Below are 19,769 nucleotides of genomic sequence, written 5' to 3'. Positions count from 1 at the left end.
AAAACAGGCTTATGCATTAGACCTTAGCCTGATTTATGAATGATATAAAGCACCAACATTTTAGCATTTCCACTATGGCTTCGATACCCAAATATCTGGTGGTTCTACCAATCCAAACTAGACCAACCTTTAGTTCTGTAATAATCCAAGGCCTGATCATCAGAACTGCAGGGAGTCAGTGTATTGGGGTTGTAATATGAATGCGAAGATGTGGCCATCTGAAACAGGCCAAGTGGCTCAAGCATACATGTAGTACAGAGCCATAAGGCATAGACAGAAGCCAAGCAGTAGAGACCACCAGAGTCTCTGCCTCACAGTAACAATGGACTAGCAAACTGAATGGTTTATATACTGAAATTGAAATGTATTTATTTCTGAATCGATTATCCCACATCATCCAGATCAGACACTTTGTATGCAATATACATAGCTACATAAGGAGCCCCGCCACCATCAGCATCCATTGCTCACAAAATGTTAATCATAATTTTTTTTTTAGATTTAAACAGTCTCACCAAATTTTACATTTACTTGATCTGTCCCCCACATTTCCACCAGGTATCTGAGCCTCACCCATAGTACTGCTTACCCTGAATTTCATGTATTAATGATTTGACTTACACATGGGTAGGAAGGCGAAGCATTGAAAGTTAGCCATACACGTTTGGCCGACAGCTCTTACCTAATCTCCCCATACACATGCGCACACGAGTAGTACATGTACATGTACAGAGGGAGGGGCTGAGCTACTGCCAAGACAACTATGGCCATGGCTTATCTCCTTGAAAACAAAAGGGTTGAGCAGCTGACAACCAACCTGCCAGATCTTATACCCCTGATATCTGCCATCGGGGAAGAGTTGGAAGGACCCCACATGCACATTAGATGCTCTGCCTGTCCTGTGGAAAATATCAGGTTCAGCAACTTATGGTGTGTTGTGTATGGTCAGCTTTACTCTATATAGAAGGCAGCTTTTATGCTATTCAATGTTTGTGTAAATCTCAAAACTATAATGGCTGCCACCCAGAAACCTGATGGGAATCACGATAATTCACAGAATACATACCAGCATAACTGAAAGGCATCTATACATCTATAGACATTACCTGATTTAAAGGGGAGTTTTCTCAATATATGTGTTTGATTTCTGATAAAATCTGTAATATTTTATATATGTAGAAGTTGTCTTTTTACCTGAAGAGTGCAAAATCATTTGGCAAATAAAACATCAAAAGGGCTTATAAAACCTGGATACTTAGTGTTTATACATATATTTATATGTGAGCATTGATACAGAGAGTCCTGTAGTATATACTGTATATTTATATATGTACACACTTGGTGAAATAGAATGGCTTTTGAATACACGGATAAGCTAGCAGCTGCAGAGATATATTCATCCATGTGTGCTCGTGTCTCATCCATACAAAGCACTAGAGAGCTGCTTAGGAGGCTTGAAGTCCTGCAGTCAGTGAGCTTTCCAGAGAGGGTTCACATATACCCAGCCTTCACCCTAAAAAAGAATCAAAATACATTATAATACACAGTTCAATTAGAAACAGATTTTCCATAGGTGTAAAAGGAGGTATACAGAAGTTTAATAGAAGGTGAGTGATCCTCTACATAACTTCCCATCTACTTTGTGTTCTTAAAGGGGTTTTCCAGCCTCCACGTGCAACCCTGTCCCCTGTATAGTGATGGCACCAGGATACTGCAGCTCCGTGCCGATTATTTGCCCATCCTAAGCAGTGGCTTTTGGTACTGGAGCAGCTGATCAGTGCAGGGCCCAGGTAATAGAACCCTGCTGATCAGATACTGATAACCCACCCCTAGGCCAGAAAACCCCTTTAATCAGCAGTATAGTATCAGTGGTTAGTTATCATCTCTAGACTGGTAGACTGCACCATTGTAGGGATATAACAGAATTCCATTGAGCAGAACAATGAACCGGCGACAGGCTCAAAGCCATAGGACAAATAGTTTAAAAGCCTGAAGTGCAGACGTACCCGGAATGGTGAGCATGGGGCGACTAGACTCACAGAGGGTGGGATCCCACTGAGTGATGACACTTTTGTATGCACCTCTACTTTCATTCTATTTGAGCACACACGTTTATATGATCAGCCTTCTGGCCCCATAATGGGGTAATAGATCTGCCAAGAAGGTCGAGCTGTCATCACGGGGAACTTCCATTTATTTACTGTACTTGTTTTCACTGTATGTTTTGTCACGTTTGTTCACAAGATATAGGGATACAACTCCAGCCCCCTCTCTATTTCTGTGCAGGGGGCACTGTGGGTGTGGTCACTAAGGGGGCAATGCCAGCTATCAATACGTTGACATTCACTGGTATTTCTGGCCAACCATCAGCCAAAAATATCCAAGCATTGCTGATTTGTTTTCTGCAGACCAAAGTCTGCTGTCAGCCATCTACAAACAATCATTCATGGAATCTACTGGTCAGACATGTGGCCATGTGGAATGACAGAAATCTAATGTGTATGGGTGACTTCAGAAATAAAAGTACAGGGAGGTGGGAGGGAGGAGATGCGGGTGTCTTCTGGGACCTGTAGATGTTCAGGTGCTAAACAACAGGACTGTTCTGCATTCTCAAACCAAGGGAGAAATGGGCTTAAGAAGATATGATCACCGGTCCAAACATGTTGGTCTGTCTACTTAAAGGGGTTGGACCAGAATCTAAGAGATAAATTACATCTAACTTTTTACTTCCAGTTTACAGACCAAACAACAGTTATCTAAACATGTAATAATGCAGTGCTTCTTAACCTTGTTTGAGGTACCGAACCCACCAGTTTCATATGCACATTCACCGAACCCTTCTTTAGTGATAAATCAAATATGATTTCTTCCAAATTCAAGACATAGGTATATATTTTTTTTTACTGGTACACAAAATGAACCGTGCATAGGGCCTAGGATTCCATCGAACCCTGGTTAAGAACCACTGCAATAAAGGATTTATAGTGCTAGCATACAATGGAGTTACAAAGCAAAAATCAAATAATAAAACATGGCAATTCATGGTTAAGCCACTTGCAGTTGTACTACATAGTTCCTAACTGCATGGCACAAACTGCTGCCCGCACTGATGACCTAAACCTGGAGCTAATACATTTGCGGCACAGCCTTATACTGCGTAGTCATGGAGAAACTCTTCATCACTTTTGAAGCATTACATGATCTTAAAAAAACATTGATTTTTTTTTTCTTCATTTACCTGTAAAGGAAAGCACTTATACATTCCAGTTTATACCCTGGCCAGTGCAGAACACACAATAGACATTTTCCATTTATAAAGAAATCAATTTTCAGTTTCGCTGTGTAGACTGAAACACAGTTTGCAGAGTAATCTCATTATTATTAAAGAGCAATGGTTTAAAGGTGTTTTCCCATCTCACTGCTTCAGCTTTGCCTGCTGTCTCTTCTCACTTCCTTTATTTATCCCTTCCCCTTCCTTGCTGATCGGGACACTATGAAGTATCACAATACTTATGCAGATCAGATAATATGCAGATGCTTGTAGAGACCAGACTCAGTGTTATCTGTGTGTTTACATAGAGAGATAACAGACAGGGATTTATCAGCAAACTGCAATTAGCTGAACTGATTGTCCTGCTGGCAGAGCAGTGAGTGAAATCACTTCAGTGGTTATAGCAACGCTGTGTAAACAATGGGAGGAATAAGTTAACATAACAAGCAAACAAAGCAGCATTTCTAAAGCAATATATTTTGGAAAAGTCTTCACTTTACATAAACTACCAGTATAGATAGGATTCTTGAGATGGGACAACCCCTTTAATCACTGAAGACTGGTATACAGTATGGATTGTGGACGGTCTAGAAAGAGATTTCCTATATGCAGCTCTCCTGCCACTTCAAGGTATCTGAAAGAGGGGTTGCATCCATCTCTTCCTGGACTCTGTCTGTGCACACTTTATTGGGGTCGGTCAAGTATCCATTATGGTAGCCATCATTTTGCCGAATAGAAAGGTCCTACATATAGGACATTTTAAAAGCAGAAAAAAGTAATCAATAAACAATGAAAACATAGATTATCTATTTCATGAAAGTAAAATTAAGGACTTCCCGTTCAGACAAGACTACTGGAATTATTCACCACGTCCCATGGCAGGTTAGATTTAGAGATTGTTCATTTGTTATCCCAGGAAATCCCGTCATTGCCTTATTCACATTGTAGAAGTTTACTGTTACTTTGACTGAATATCTTACTGCTCATCGTGATGTAATACGTTTTCTTTGACTTTGCACTTTACCTTTAGAAACTTTTTTCCTCAGGTATTCAATCAATAGTGGTGAAGGAATGAAAGACTGTCCATGCTGGATTCATGAATAAATCATGAACTGGTATTCTGAGTAATATTTAATTTATTTCTCTCTCACCATACCCACAAATGAAAGGAATCTTGCTGCACTTGACAGTGAAAGGATATTACCATTTACAGTTTACCTAGAGCATTCATTGATTTTCTTTTTGCAAATCCTGCCGATGGGAGTACAGCAAATTAATACATATGCGAATGGTCTAAACACATACATTCATGAACGGCACATAAAATCTGGGCGCGTTCAATGATAAACCATAATTGGAGGCACTAATAGCTATGCTGATGCACCAAGTCACTGACGCTAGGTGGAAAACAAATTTAAATATCAAAGTTGTGATGTATTACAATGTTACCGACTGCTCCGAGAAAGAAGTGAATACCAATGTGTATCGCTATAGAGGGTTTTCAACTACAAAGAGAAAAATGAAGGCAGTCTACTATATACCAGGCAAAATTAGGGCGTTAGCAGAGTCTAGACTTAAAGGACCTCTAAACCCAGAAAAAGCACTAAAACATGAAAGATAAAAAAAAAAAAAAAATCAAAGCCTTTCCTTCCTTCATATTCTCTCTCTTATATATATAAAAAAAAAAAAAATCAAGGGAAATAGTTTCTCTGTGTCCTAGGAGTTCAGCCATGTCCCCTCATCTGTCCTGTGTCTGGCTGAAAGGTAACTGGCTGGAACAGCAATTTAGAGATAAGATATTCCACAGCACTTTATAAAATATTAGAATTCTCTAGGAGTATGTCTTTGTAGGGTGCGAGGAAACCCACACAAACATGGGGAGAACATTCTGTATAAACTTTATATATTGTCCATAGCTGGATTTGAACCCAGGACTCCAATGCTGCAAAGCCAATAGTGCTAACCACCGAGCAAACTCTATTCTATGGACCGTCTGCAGTAGACATAAGCCCGACCCTCTTCACTAAGTCCCTCCCTACTCTAATCAGCAACGAGTCTATGGTGGAACTGATGAACAGATTAACCCCTGTATTCTCTGCAGGTTTTCTACAAGACTGTTTGTGTCATGATCTTGCAGAAAGTGTTGCAGACTGACAAACAGTGAGGGCAGCCATATTTATTGTATTATTTCATCATTCATTTTTATGTTTCTCCTTTCAGGAGACATAGACACTCACCAGAACAGTGTATGTGTAGGAGGTAAAATAGCTGTCAGAAGAAAAATCATTCAACTAAGAATTGTTATTTGTGTATGGCGAGCATAAGAACGCAGATTAGACCCTTACGGCTCATGGCTGGCCAATAGATGCAAAGATCTGATGTCAATACCTTGGTGTAACCCATGTTGTGTGTGGAAGATACTTTGTTCATACCCTAACATTTACCACTTAACCAATACTTTCTATAGGTGGTAACTGTTACCAGGGGGCTGAGATGATCCTAGGAGAGTGTAGCTTATTATTTCTTACCCAAACATTAATGAAACACAATATTCTGCAATGTCGCCATGGATATCAGCGACATTGTCACTACAGACTGTCTCCCTTTCGTTGATTTTGTAAAATGTATGTCGACTCTTTGACAGAGGTGGTTAGAGGTATGTGAAAAAAAATGTATATGCGCATTAACAATATATGTGAATAATATGCATCAAAATGTTCGACAATTGGAAATGCATAGTGACAAGCAGATAGCCAAGATCTTTAGATTATCTGGTACGAGGAACTGTTTCTATAACTCTCTCTTCACCCCCGCTCCAAAAGGTAAAAATATTATCAAATGCCGCCATGAAAAAAAATAGGTTTTCCTAATGTGGTAGAGATAATGAAAATAAGAAAAATCAGAATTCAATCTTGTTTTTTTTTCTCAAGAGAAAACATAAGAATAATAATGAGGTCACAAGTGCAAGATGGAATTACTATCCATGATTATGCCTTGGCCGTAACAGGCTATTATCTTAATTTTTTTTGTTTTTCAGCAGCACAAAAATAGATAAAATATAAAATTTGGCACGCCCCCTCTCCACTCACAGGAGCAGAATACTGCGCACTTTACATCTCGCTAGCGTCCCTAGTCATGAGATTGGGGCCCCCGAAGTTAGGCCCTATGCATATAATGGGGAAAAGTGAAAGTGAAAGCACTGAGGGGAAAACAACAGTTGTGACTGACAGGGACGGATTATAGCGACGGCACCAAAGAGTCGCTGCTGAAGGGGCTGAACCACCACACACAACACACAAACATTTCACAAACACCATATAAACATCACTCAGACATACACCAACTCACAAGCACAACACCACACAAATGCCACAACACACCACACAAACACAACACAAACACCACCCCACAAATACTACAACACCACCACATAAATACCACACACATACACATGGACCACACACGCATGCAAACACACTCAGATGGTTGCACACTACGCACACAGACGAACAGAGCACATGCGTACTCCAGCAGGTAACGGGCCCTATTTACTTACCAATCCTAGCTCCTGCTCACAGCCGACAGGTGCCTCTTTTTCTGTGGAGGCCGCGGAGCCAGGATTGGAAAGTGAGGCTGCGGGCCTGCAAACCACAAAAATACTATCATTATACTCAGGAGGTCTTTTCATACCCCAGAGTATAATAATCGGAAGCCTAGGAAAATTGAGGGAACATAAAAAACTCTGTTACTTAGTTCTCCGGCAGGCTTTGGGCCTATTTGGTGACGTCACATGGGCCTTCTTTACACCTACATATTTATGCGTCGCGATACAGGCCCGGCACACGTGACGTCTGGTTCGTCTTTGAAGATGGCAGTTATCACTGTGGAGTGCGTAAGTTATCACTGAGGAGGGAGGGGTAAGTAACAGTGTTTTTTATGTTTGTCACCTCCCCTGCGTCTCCGATTGTTATACTCAGGGGTCTGAAAAGACCCCAGAGTATAATAATTGTACATGGGGGTCCACAATGGGGCATAATACTGTGTGCAGGGTATACTATGGGGCATTACACTATGTTGCAGGAATGTGGGGGGGGGGAGCGGTCGGTCAGGATCTTCGGGGGGGCTCATGTCAAAAGTTTGCTACGGGGCCCTGCCATTCTTAGTTATGCCACTGCCATCACTGAATGTTAAACCATGGTTTTTGGATTTCCAATGCAAGGCTTTTGTAAGAAGCATTAAATACATTTCAATCAGTGTGTTCAATACTTTTCCCTGTGTCATGTTTCATTTTTACACATAACTTAATTTATGGACATTTATGGTTGGATTTCTTTGCCGGTGTGGATTGGTGGAAATTTCATGTCATTAACAACTTTTGAAATAGTTGTGTTCAATACTTATTTTACCTGCTATATATTGACCCTCTTGCATGAGAAGTCACTCCTCTAGAAGACCGGCTCTTATCACAATCATTTTAATGGTAATCGTTTTAAACAGGATACAATGGGCATTATTACTATAGAAAATTTAGACACGGTCTCTGCCTTATCTGACAAGGTGGTGTGGCTACCTAAAAATGGAATCGAGCTAAAAATGCAACACCATGCACTAGTGGCACTGTTTTTGTTGGTAAATAAGTTAATGGGTAGTGTAAAGTTAAATTTTGGCACATCAGTAGACTGTCTGTCTATTCTATCAATCCAGCATTAGACACTTTGGTAAATCTGGTGTAGTTTAAGACAAGAACCTTCAAGTAAAAAGCTCTGCTCAATACCGGAAGTATTGTAGTTTAAGACACTCTGGTCTGAATATGTCTTATTTTTAGACAAATTAGGAAATCTGCTGTATGTAAGTGTGTTCTATATACATTTTACTGTCTCCAGACATGTAATAAAAACTGTACCCCCAATTCTGCAACATCTTTTCTAGGATCTATACATTGTGTCACACCTCTGTTATTCCACCTATAAATGTATGACTAAATAGATAACTTGGTGTTCCCATCTGAGGAGGTGAGTATTTCCTAAAGCACATATGTCAGAAATGCTGACGGGACCTCTTAAAAGCGACTTTCTTTTCATATTTGCATCTTGAATTTTGTGTCCTGGTCTCCTGAAAGCTTTCAATATAATGTCCCGTGCCCCATGATTAAACTGCAGTAAAGCAGAGGACTACAACCACTGCAATGTCTGAACTGACTGTACAGAGACGCTCAGTCAAACAGTTTTGATTCCACTTCTAACTGCAGATATTCTTCAAGACTGACTGCACAGCTCGGATACTTCTGGAGGCTTGAAGGCACTAGGCTGTGATCCATTGCATCATCTTTCAATTCAACAGCAGTCTATTATGTGTCTGTGCAGTAAACTATTCAGTTGCTTATTGCTCATATAAATAGCAGGGATACAATGTTTCATGGTGCTTTACACAGCATCGCTCTTATATCCGTGTGCGAGGAAGCCCCCATCCCACTGCCTTATTATTTTCAGAATAACATGCCTAGGCTACAGATATTAATGCTTGATTGGTACAATATGTTTCATCTAATAGTCTTCTGAGTGGACATATACGTCAATGCATTAGTGTATCCAGTGTAACAATAATGTTTTATACTAGAAAATGAGTTTTAGTAGACCATGGTAAACTAAAAGGGAGTCTACACTGTATAGAGGAGTCAAACTTGCCTCTTTGATAAAGTACTTTGGCTTCCAGGCGGTGTTGGTAGATGCCCTCTGCCTCGCTTCTGCCCTCTGCCTTTCTTCCAGTTGGTGTTTGTGCTCTGATGCGGCTTCGATGTTCTCTGCCTTTAGGGCATTGGTGACATTTTCCCAAATACGCCTGAGAGAAAAAATAAAAAATAAAGTAAATTCATCACTGACTTACATCTGGATAGAAGGGCTCTATCCGCTAAATGTATGTCTCATGTGGATGTAAAGTACCCCTCTAGAGTTCTAGGGGAGATTAAAGGGGTTTTTTCGGGCAAAATTTTCTTTTTTAAAAAAGGGTCTATTAGTGCTATTAATGGTCAATAAAAGTAACCATATACTTTTTAGCGTGATTTGAGTGATTTTTGGGTGTCTCTGGGAGCTGCTGGTATCTCCTGCATTTGATTACATGCTCAGCTTCCTGCTATGCAACTTCCTTACTAACCCCTCTCACCTTATCCCCCCCTTGCTCACTCCCCACCCTCCCTGTCTTTCTAGCTATCCTGTTCTTCCATACCTACTCAGCCCAATCCTGATCCAGTTCTTCCTCCTTTACTGTATCTGTGTGTTCTCTTCTCCAGCGATGAGTCACCTTTACTGCGCATGCGTGGATGCGCAGTAGAGGTGATTTACCAGCAGCAGTGCGCACACACTGCTTGGAAAAGAGGAGAAGAGCACGCACCCTGTCAGTACAGAAGAAGGAGCTGTCTTTCTGGAAGAAGCCATGGATGGTAAGTATGATGGAGTGGATTGTGGGGAAGCAGTAGTGACGATCCATTTCCAAAAATGGGGAAATGGATCATCACCAGATAATCAGAAAATGTCCCTGGGGTGGTCATATGACTGCCCTAGGGACAGGGGTAAATATACATTTTTTATTACTAATGTTAATTAGAAAGCAGGAGGAGAGAAGGTGTTTAGATTAGTGTAGGGGTGTCAAATTATTCCGGACAACCCCTTTAAACTGCTATAAAGAGGCACTATACAGTAGTACAGGGAGAACACATCTAGCAAACTTTAACTTGATCTATCTGTGTAGTGTAGACAGGCACAATGACTGCCAAACATAGGCAGACATCGGGTCAATAGGAGTTGAAGATGGTGGGTAATTTCTAGAGCAGTGGTTCTCAGCCATGACACATACCCCTTGAGACTGCTTGACGTACCCCCAGGGTTACACGTACCACATGTTGAGAACGACTAAAGGCACTGGGAATTAGGAACCATACATACAATTAGTGATAGTGGGGTTTTTTTTTACCAGTAAAGATTCACACATTCATCTTGAGTCAAGAGTAAATATAGTCTGTTATTTATAGAGATTCTCCTTTGAGATTTTGATAAGGTAAGGAAATCTCCCAAGTGTATAGCCAACTGTTGCCAAGTGTCGGAAAACAAGAGACGTCTTACTGCTCACACATTTTAGTGAGACACCTTTATGGGCAGGATTCCATGTAAAATTATCGAGAGGTAATAGCATAGTTTATAGCAACCCGCTGTTGACTTGCGTAATATGTCACATACGTCTTCTACTCTGGTGAAATGCAGGGCACTGCTGTGCATGTAAAATACACGATAATTTCTTATAATGTTTACCATTCAATAACTTTGAAGCATTCATTAACACCTTGTGTTACAAAAGCTCCCGCCGCCTCTTCTTCACCGCTCCAAGAATAGAAGATTATAAAGTGTATCTTTGATGTTCCCTCTTATTTACACTGTACGTTTCTATTTCATTAAATCTCACTATGGTAATATGGCTGCTGTTAGCTGCCTGCTGATGCTGCTCTATTGCTGAAGGCATATTTCATTCAATAGTGCTGTAAGAAAGTACAAAATGAAGGCTACTACTGGACTCATAATTGCATATGAACGATGAAGACTATGCATAGATGACACTGCTGGGGATCTGCTTTAATATGGATGTGATCATGAAAACTTTGATTGATACATAGTTTACTCTGTGCTTTTTGTAGATATGGACCTGTTCAAAAAGAAAAAGATTCCTGAGAAATCAATGCTGTCAGTTTTGGTGCCTGATCTGCTATATAGTCTCTGTACTGTCAGGAGGGTGGTGTCAGGCAGGAGCAGACAAGGGCTGTGATTCTGAGCTCTGACACAGGTTTCCTCTGATTGGAGCTCTGAATCACACCCCCTGCCTTACACCGCCCTTCTGACATTACAGAGTTTAAAGGGATTCTACCACTAAACCAACATTTTTTTCTAATTACCACGTCGGAATAGCCTTAAGAAAGGCTATTCGTCTCTTACCTTTAGACGTGGTCTCCGCTGCGCCGTTCCTTAGAAATACCGAAACCGGTATGCAAATGAGTTCTCCGCAGCAATGAGGGCAGGACCAGCACTCAAACAGCGATGGGGGCATCCCCACTGCAGCCCGAGAGCTCACTCCAGCAACTCCTCCATCTTCAGCTGCAACCCCGCCTCTTCTGTCTTTTGTCTCGGTCCAACCTCTGATGCCTGCGCATTACGCTCCTGTATTGAACTACAAGAGCAAGAGTGGCCTCCAAAAAATGGCTGGCGGCCATTGTAGTTCAATACAGGAGCGTACTGTGCAGGCGTCGGAGGTTGGACCGAGACGGAAGACAGAAGAGGCGGGGTTGCAGCTGAAGATGGAGGCGTTGTTGGAGTGAGCTCTCGGGCTGCAGTGGGGATGCCCCCATCGCCGTTTGAGTGCTGGGCCCACCCTCATTGCTGTGGAGAACTCATTTGCATACCGGTTAAAACCGGTATTTTTAAGGAACGGTGCCGCGGAGACCACATCTAAAAGTAAGAGACGAATAGCCTTTCTTAAGGCTATTCCAACGTGGTAATTAGAAAAAATGTGGGTTTAGTGGTAGGATCCCTTTAAATAGCACATCAGGCATCAAAACTACCTGTGCATGTTACTCAGGAATGGTGGGGGCTAGAGAAAAAATTCCAAAAATGCTGGAATCAGTGGAGTGGTATCTATTAAACCGTGCCAAGAATCTGAATTGATGGAGGTGGCGAAAGGTCGTCTTTAAAACATCTCTTTAATACGTACTGTTGGCAATTAACTCTGCCAGGAAGGTTTTCATTCTGCATCAGTTATTCTATCAGTGTTTAAGTCTGCTACTCCCATCCAGACAGAGGTCAGGAAGTCATGTGCGGTTAGCCTTATAGTGACTGAAGTTATATATTTTTGGATAGATTGTGTGTAGTGATGGACACTGCTTCTTACTGAAGAGACACAGCAGTCTATGGATACTTACTTTTCTATTAATGCTCCGTGGGAAAAAAATACAAATAAACTTATACCAAACAAAACCAGAGACATCCATCTATAGTCAGCTATGTAGTCGTGATGGGGTGGCCCACTTATGAAATCTCTGCAGTGGGCCCACCAATGTGTTAAAACAGCCATGGTGGCTGGTGTGACTTAATTTGCATCACAGAGAAATCTAAAATTGATTGCAAAGACATGAAAACTAAATGCCTTTCCCACAGTTGACAATTACGGTCTATCCATTGGCTATGTCTGAAGACTGAGGACCCCACTGCTGGAACTTTTATCGATCTCTTGAACAAGTCTGCTGATTCCTGTTCCTGTCACTACATGGCCATTGGAAGGAGTTTAAATAAAGTGGCGGTCAAGTATGAACCCCGCCTACTGACTCAAAATTTAAACCACTGACAGATATAGCCAAGTGCAAGGCCTGGCTGTTTCCATTGGATCCATAGACACTGGAAAGTGACTACATTTTAATTTAATTTTATTTATTTATTTTATAAATAGTCCAATGTCATGTTCTGTAATAAAAAAACAAAACGGTAGAATACAACTTTTATTAGACTTTCTGCACAATTCTCATATAATGTGGTAACTGTACCTACCTTGATTCAGAAGGTCCCTGTTTCTCCAGGGGTCGAATCTTTTTTCTAATAACCGAAAGCTTAGTAGTATCAATTACTTTGGTCTCTCCACTGTTGTATGTGAATTCCAGAGTTCCATTCCACTCCCCTTGAGCCTTACAAACTATTACGTTGGTGGGATTGTGCTTAACCTCTGCTGTCACTCTAGATATTAAAAAAAAACAAAAAACAAAAACAATTGTTTGGTAAATCATTGTGTCATAGTAAGGTTAAACAAGTCCATCTAAGGGAGCCTTCAGACGATGTAACGTTGCACTCATTCTGATCGTAAAAACACGTTCAGAATGAGCGCGTAAAAAGCAGCTCCCATTGACTTGAACGGGAGCCGGCATACGTGCGCTCCCCATTGAAATCAATGGGAGGCTTTTTTCCCTATTCTTTCAATGTATTACGTGCGTATCACATTGAAAGCAACAGGGAAAAAAGCCTCCCGTTGATTTCAATGGGGAGCGCACGTATGCCGGCTCCCATTCAAGTCAATGGGAGCTGCTTTTTTACACGCTCATTCTGAACGTGTTTTTACGATCAGAATGAGCGCAGCGTTACATCGTTTGAAGGCTCCCTAATACAACCTATAAATCTGCAGGATTCTGATGAAGATAAAGCAAGCTATATAAGGCCAAGAACTAGAGTAGTATCAATATGTAAGCAGCACCAGTATTCTGGCATTAAAAAAAAAACAAAAACAAAAAACACAAATTTTAGTGGTTGCCATACTTTGAAAATGTGAAACTTTTTGAAAGTAGCAAAAAAAAGTGGTCAAGGTTAACCATGAGGTAGTTTCTGAAATAAATTATTATTATTATTATTAATAATAATAATAATAATAATAATTATTATTATTATTATTATTATTAACAACTCAGAAAACTGAACCACAAAATCTATTCTAGGTCATAGTATGTCTGGATCTACTTTTTTACCTTTAGATTCTGACTGGTTACTGGGATCTGAATTTTGAAAAGAACTATCGCTAGCACTCCCAAACCATCCTCTTCATTCTATCGATGACCATAGACTTGTATCTTCTGTTATCTAGACATCCCATCTCCAAGACATTTCTCAAACTGCATTGGTGCTCTGCAGTGCTCTACCCCAGACAATCAAGGGTCATACCCAACTACGCCAGCTTCAAATGTGCCCTACAAACAGGCAGGTTTATCCAAAGACCTGATCACACTGATCTACATTTCCTCACACTATGCTAACGGTTGTTATCCGAAGCTATCCTTTCTACACTATTGCTCAGAATGTGACCCCTCCATCTAGACGTTACCCTGCACTCCATGCACTTAGTATCTGTATATTCACAGATGGTACACATATTCACCATGTGTTACCGACTCATACAGCTTCAGTTATACGACCTTATTTATTATAAGATCAGTAAAGTGATCTCCACTGGCAGGAGAGATACGAGTGCTGATCTCTGCTACTGGAGATGTATTATCTTTACAATGGAGACAGTGGTCTGGGGATCTACCACTTTCATGGTGCTTTGGGACCAGCCATCTCCAGTTGGCCACAGGTCCCCTTCCATTCCGTGCAAGCTTAATAGTTATGCCCCTTGTTCTTTTATGTTTTACTACTTGTGTACTATTAAAATGTAACAGAAACCATGATTTCTTTTTCCGTCAACATTTGAAGACCCAGAGATTGCAGTGCTCCTGCAACATGGGATTGTCTGACACTTAAATTGAACAGAAGGGGCATAACATGAGGAGGTCAGTGGATACAGTTGCACCCAGACTCTGTAGCCTTAGAGGGCTCTATAAGGTGTCTCTTCAAATGTAAGGAGACCAATACAATAAATGATACATTATAATTGGGGAACCTAGTATAGACTTGGCATCGGGACCCTCAGGCTTCATGTTACGCCTTTGCTGTCAGCAAGATTTTAGCACCTGAACTAAGCACACTACCTGACAGGGCATTGCATGCCTTCTGCTATGGTGTCCTTATGAAGGTTAAACAATCCTGCTATCCACCAAAAAAAAAAAAATCACTTTTATTCAATACTCAAGTTACCTTGTTAAGAGCAAGGGAAGGGGTGGAGAGCTAGCAGAAGTAAATCTCTGCACACTCCCTTTCCAGTAATTGATGTTCGCTTGGCCCTCTGACATCACCATAATGGCCCTAATGTAACCCCTTTTGAAATCATATTTTCAGACCTCAGCTCAACATGGCGCATGCGCCGAATGTGTTCAATAACGTAGCCATGCTAATCGCTCCCAAGCCTCATGGCAGAAGACATGGAGCATGTGTGCCTGTGAGGAAGAAAATGAAACTGGGACTCTCCCGGAGTGTTGAGCATGGTTACATCACAGAACACCCTCAGCGCATATGCAGTGATGAGCGGAGGTGGATTAAAATTTGTAGTAAATTGAGGCCATTGAGAAGATATCAGAAAAGTGAAAGGGGCATAGATTACAGCAGAGGGGGCATGCAGAGTTTGGCTTCCTTGGCTACTTGAATATTGAATAAAAATTATTGTCTATAGGATGGCAGGATCATTCAAACTTTATAAGGACACTGTTGCAGAATACAGGATGTGCCCTCTCAGGTATTGTGCTTGGGTTGGGTACTAAAATTGTGCTGACAGGTTCCCTAGTCCGGGTGGTATTTCTGGGGCCTGAAATTAAAGGTCACGAGAATCTCTATCAAATCTTTAATAATAATTTCTAATGTGTTTAATAGCTGCATCATAAAATTCCTTCTCATACCTGTGCACTTTTCCTCCATAGAAAGGCTTGGTGTGGAATGTAACGGTGGCGGCATATCCTGTCTTGGCACACAAAATATTGACTTTACCTCCTAATTCCACCCAGGGAACAGTGAGTATAGATCGAGCATAGGCACTGGGAAGAGTAAATACATATTCCTCTCCATACTCCATCAGCTTGAGTACTCCTGAGTGATTTAAGAAAAGCACACCAAGGAACATACAGTTAGATGTACAATATACTTAGAAAAATGTATTGTTGTTATAATGGCATTAAATTAATCAATGACCCCATTTTTTTGTAGTACAAGTGTTATGTTGTGTTCTCAGAGGACGAGCCATTGGTAAGTGCTAGTGCAAGATTACTACAGATTCTACCAGAGCCTTTCCTAGTGATGTGAATGTATTGTATTGTAGAAGAATTTACTATATAAGGTATAACGGTACAGACAAGTTACATTTGTTAAGCAGGAAATGGCTCCAATTGCAAAATGGTCACATAATAATAATAATAATAATAATAATAATAATAATTATTATTATTATTATTATTACTACCCAGGTATTCATTTACCACTGTTAGATCTTGGGTCATGGGTTAGGTTTAAGGGGTTAACCTGTGACTGGCTCACCCCTGTATTATCCAGACACTGTGTTGCTCGCAATTTTTAATCATTTATATTTGCTATCTGATACATCCGGTTGTCAGAGCAACCAAAACTAAACTAAAAAAATATTGGTCATTGCAGAGTTTTAAGAAATGGTATTTAAAAAAAAAATCCCCTACTGTTCAAATGGTCTCTGGCTGTCCAGCATTGATAACGTTACATAGTCCCATAAACCAATCACTGGGAGGCGGAGTCCCCACGTTGCAAAAATTCTGCATTTTACATTACCAGCAAAGTGGATGAGATTCTGTCTCATTCCATCCACACATTGTAGAAAAAAAATCTGTAGCGGAAATGCTGCGATTTCAAAAATGCTAGCGATTTTGTATATCGTAGCATGTAAATTATACCTACAGAAATGCTGATGTTTTCCATGTAGGTAAACTCTCCATATAGAAAGACTTTATGGACTTTATGTGAAAAAATGCTGAGAAGAAAAAACAAAATGCATTTCCGCCGTGGACTTTTCTGCAGCGTTTTTTGGCTGCGGCTCGCCACGTGGGGCCTTAGCCTTACACAAGTTTCCTAAAATCCTAGACAATGTCTTTGAAATATTGGTGTAAAAAAGTCATGATATGGAATGAATAAATGAAATGAGTACTTTGTAGCTGAACAAACCTTCCATGACTGGCAGTATAGCCAGAGAGGCTGGGGAATGGGATTTAATGTGTAATACTTATTTTTTATTTTATACCAATTCATAAAGAGTTTTCCTAAACCTCTGGACAAACCTTTAGGACTGCTGATGTAAAAAGTTAATGCCAGGGAAAGTATTAAGGAAAGTGTATGTTGCCTTGTAAAAGACTATGTCTTTGTGACACATTGTAAAGTAATTTTTTAAAGGAATTCTACCATTAAAAACCTTTTTTTCTTGTTAACAGAATGGAATAGCCTTAAGAAAGGCTATTCTACTCCTACCTTTAGAGGTCTTCTCCGTCCCGCTGTTTGGTTAAAATCACTGGGGGAGGGCCCCAGCACTCAAACAGTACTGGGAGCGTTCGCAATGCTGCGAGAGAACTCTCCAGCACCGCCTTCATCTTCTTCAGGAACAAGGTCTTCATGCGTCTTCTTCCGGGGGTTGGCTTCAAACTTCTAGGCCTCGGACCTAGGGCAACGCCGACTGTGCATGCCCACCAGCCACAAGAAAATGGCCGCTTACAATACTGTGTAAGCAGACATTTTCTTGTGGCCGGCAGGCATGTGCAGTTGGCTTTTCCCTAGGCCTAGAAGTTTGAAGCCAACCCCCGGAAGAAGACGCTTGAAGACCTTGTTCCTGAAGATGATTGAGGCGGCGCTGGAGAGTTCTCTCGCAGCATTGGGGACGCCCCCAGTGCAGTGAGAGAACTCATTTGCATTTGGTGAAAAACAGGATTTTAACTAAACAGCGGGACAGAGAAGGCATCTAAAGGTAGGAGAAGAATAGCCTTTCTTAAGGATATTCTGTCGTATGTACGAGAAAAAAAAGTTTTTAATGGTAGAATCCCTTTAAACATTTTCATAAAACAGAAAAATCCTAAAAATAAAAGCAATAAAACTATAATTTAGTTACCATGAAATTTTACAATATCTCCTTCAATATTAAAATAAATTGAAACAATGGTTTGATTCCCCTCCTCCCCATTCTCATATATTAACCAGGGTAGAGTGTCTAGAAAGAGCCAGAGCTGTACAGTCAGAGTCGGAGTCTGGGCCAATTTTGGTTGGAGTCAGAAAAAAGCACCAACTCTGACTCCAGCTCCAAAATAAAATGATTAAATACTTGAAAATAAAATATTATACACTTATCAACATTGTACAAATAATTAGATGCATAGTTTGTTACATATATGCTTTCAGAAGAATTCAATCACTGGCTTTTTTTGGGAATTAGAGGAGCTTTACTACTTCAATCTTCTATTTTTGAAAGGGTCAGAGTTGGTGCAGGAGTTGGAGCTTGGCTTTGGAAAAATAGAGAAAGTGGAGGTTTAGCCTAACACCCGACAGATATGAACAGAAAAGAGCACTGAATTGTGTAACTATTTAGTTCTCCTGCGGGGGTGCTGTGGGGAATTTGAACATTTGCTGGATTCTACCAAAGATTACAGTTCATTGCTGAGGTCCCCTTAAAACGAAAGTGTCTAAAGTTAAAGGATATTTACAGAATCTTAGAAAGCTTGATATGTGCTATGAACATATGTACATAAAATAAGACCTACACATACATAAAAGCCAAACTTCTTAGAAATGCACAGACATGTTGGTTGCACATTTCTCTGTGCTGTGAAAGTGATCAGTAGCGATTAGACTAATGGAGTTTATCTCGTCTCCACAAAGTTTTCACAGCACACTGAACAAGGTTCTCGGCTGTGACAGTAAATGTATTATTTTTCTGACAGGACATGCATAATAGTTAAAGCCCAAGGGAACAAATACATTTGATACTTTGTGCCTTAAATAAATTTGACATTAAAGAAAAATTGTTTTTCATTTACGGTTCAATGTTCTAATATATTTTAGAAACCAAACAAGTTTCCATCCCAGTAAATCAAGTTGATAATTTAAAGTCCATAGGCAAAAGAGGCCATGCCTTCCTCCACATTTAGGAAAGGCTAGGTAATACTTTGATTTACAGGCATCTGGCATACACCGCTCCAAGGCTCTGTTCACATTGCCATTATTTGCTCTCAATCAAGAGACACAGCACTTCTGACAGCAAGATCAGCAGTCTGCAGTGATATTCTAGAAGTCAAAAGTACTGGAACATTGATGGAAACCCGATGGACCCCATAATAAGCCAATGGGATCTGCGCAAATTTGTTTGAAAACAGATCTGTCATAGCTGTCATGGCTCTATTAATAATACCAGCCAGAGGATTGGGGAACAATAGTATATTCTGTTTTACAAACATCTAGTCTTCCCTAGGTAGAACAGACTTTTAATGTCTAAAAGTACATTATATTAAAAATACTTTTTAGGAGTTTCAACAAATAAATGTTTTTGTTTATGAAATGAAAAGTTCTACAATATCCTAATATCATTTCTGTATCAATTTAAAATACAGAGCTCTGATTACTGAGCTGTGACTGTACCGAGCCATGCACTTATGTGTCTGTCACATGACCATGGACTGTCCGTCACATGACATGGACTGTCCATCACATGACCATGGACTGATTTCTATCCAAAGGAATAAACAATGAGTTACAGCAAACAGAGATCTTGAAAACCGCAGAGAATTGATACAAAAAAATATACTGGAAAATTGTAACAAAATTTGTAAAAACTTTTCATTTTACCGCATATATGCAACTCCAGTACTTTTTTTTAAGTGGAATGGAAAATGGGTATAGATGAATCTCTATGACAGATCCATGGTCATTGGAATATAGTAATTTTAACATACAGTAGACTTTTATTATACGCATGCACATAAGAGCTAAGTCACTCCAACCCAGCCAATGTGCCATCTTTCCTCTGACTGTGGATATTATAGGAAAAAAGAAAGGGTATG

General features: G+C 40.3%; 1 protein-coding gene across 2 annotated transcripts in view; it reads right to left on the bottom strand.

Annotated features, from left to right (window-relative positions):
* Positions 1-1,255: 1,255 nt before the first annotated feature.
* The window catches only part of OSBPL10 (oxysterol binding protein like 10), a 270,349-nt gene continuing 251,835 nt past the window's right edge, over positions 1,256-19,769 (bottom strand). For both annotated transcript variants that reach the window (XM_075271327.1, XM_075271328.1), the window contains 4 exons: positions 15,612-15,798; positions 12,850-13,032; positions 8,956-9,109; positions 1,256-1,513 (listed from right to left, as the gene is read on the bottom strand). In XM_075271327.1, coding sequence (XP_075127428.1) covers positions 1,469-1,513; positions 8,956-9,109; positions 12,850-13,032; positions 15,612-15,798 — 569 coding nt within the window. In that variant the 3' untranslated portion in view covers positions 1,256-1,468. The remainder of the gene's footprint in view (positions 1,514-8,955; positions 9,110-12,849; positions 13,033-15,611; positions 15,799-19,769) is intronic.

Source organism: Leptodactylus fuscus, chromosome 4 (assembly GCF_031893055.1).
Source record: "Leptodactylus fuscus isolate aLepFus1 chromosome 4, aLepFus1.hap2, whole genome shotgun sequence".
In the NCBI taxonomy this organism is placed as follows: Eukaryota; Metazoa; Chordata; class Amphibia; order Anura; family Leptodactylidae; genus Leptodactylus; species Leptodactylus fuscus.
This window is presented reverse-complemented; position numbering and strand designations above follow the sequence as displayed.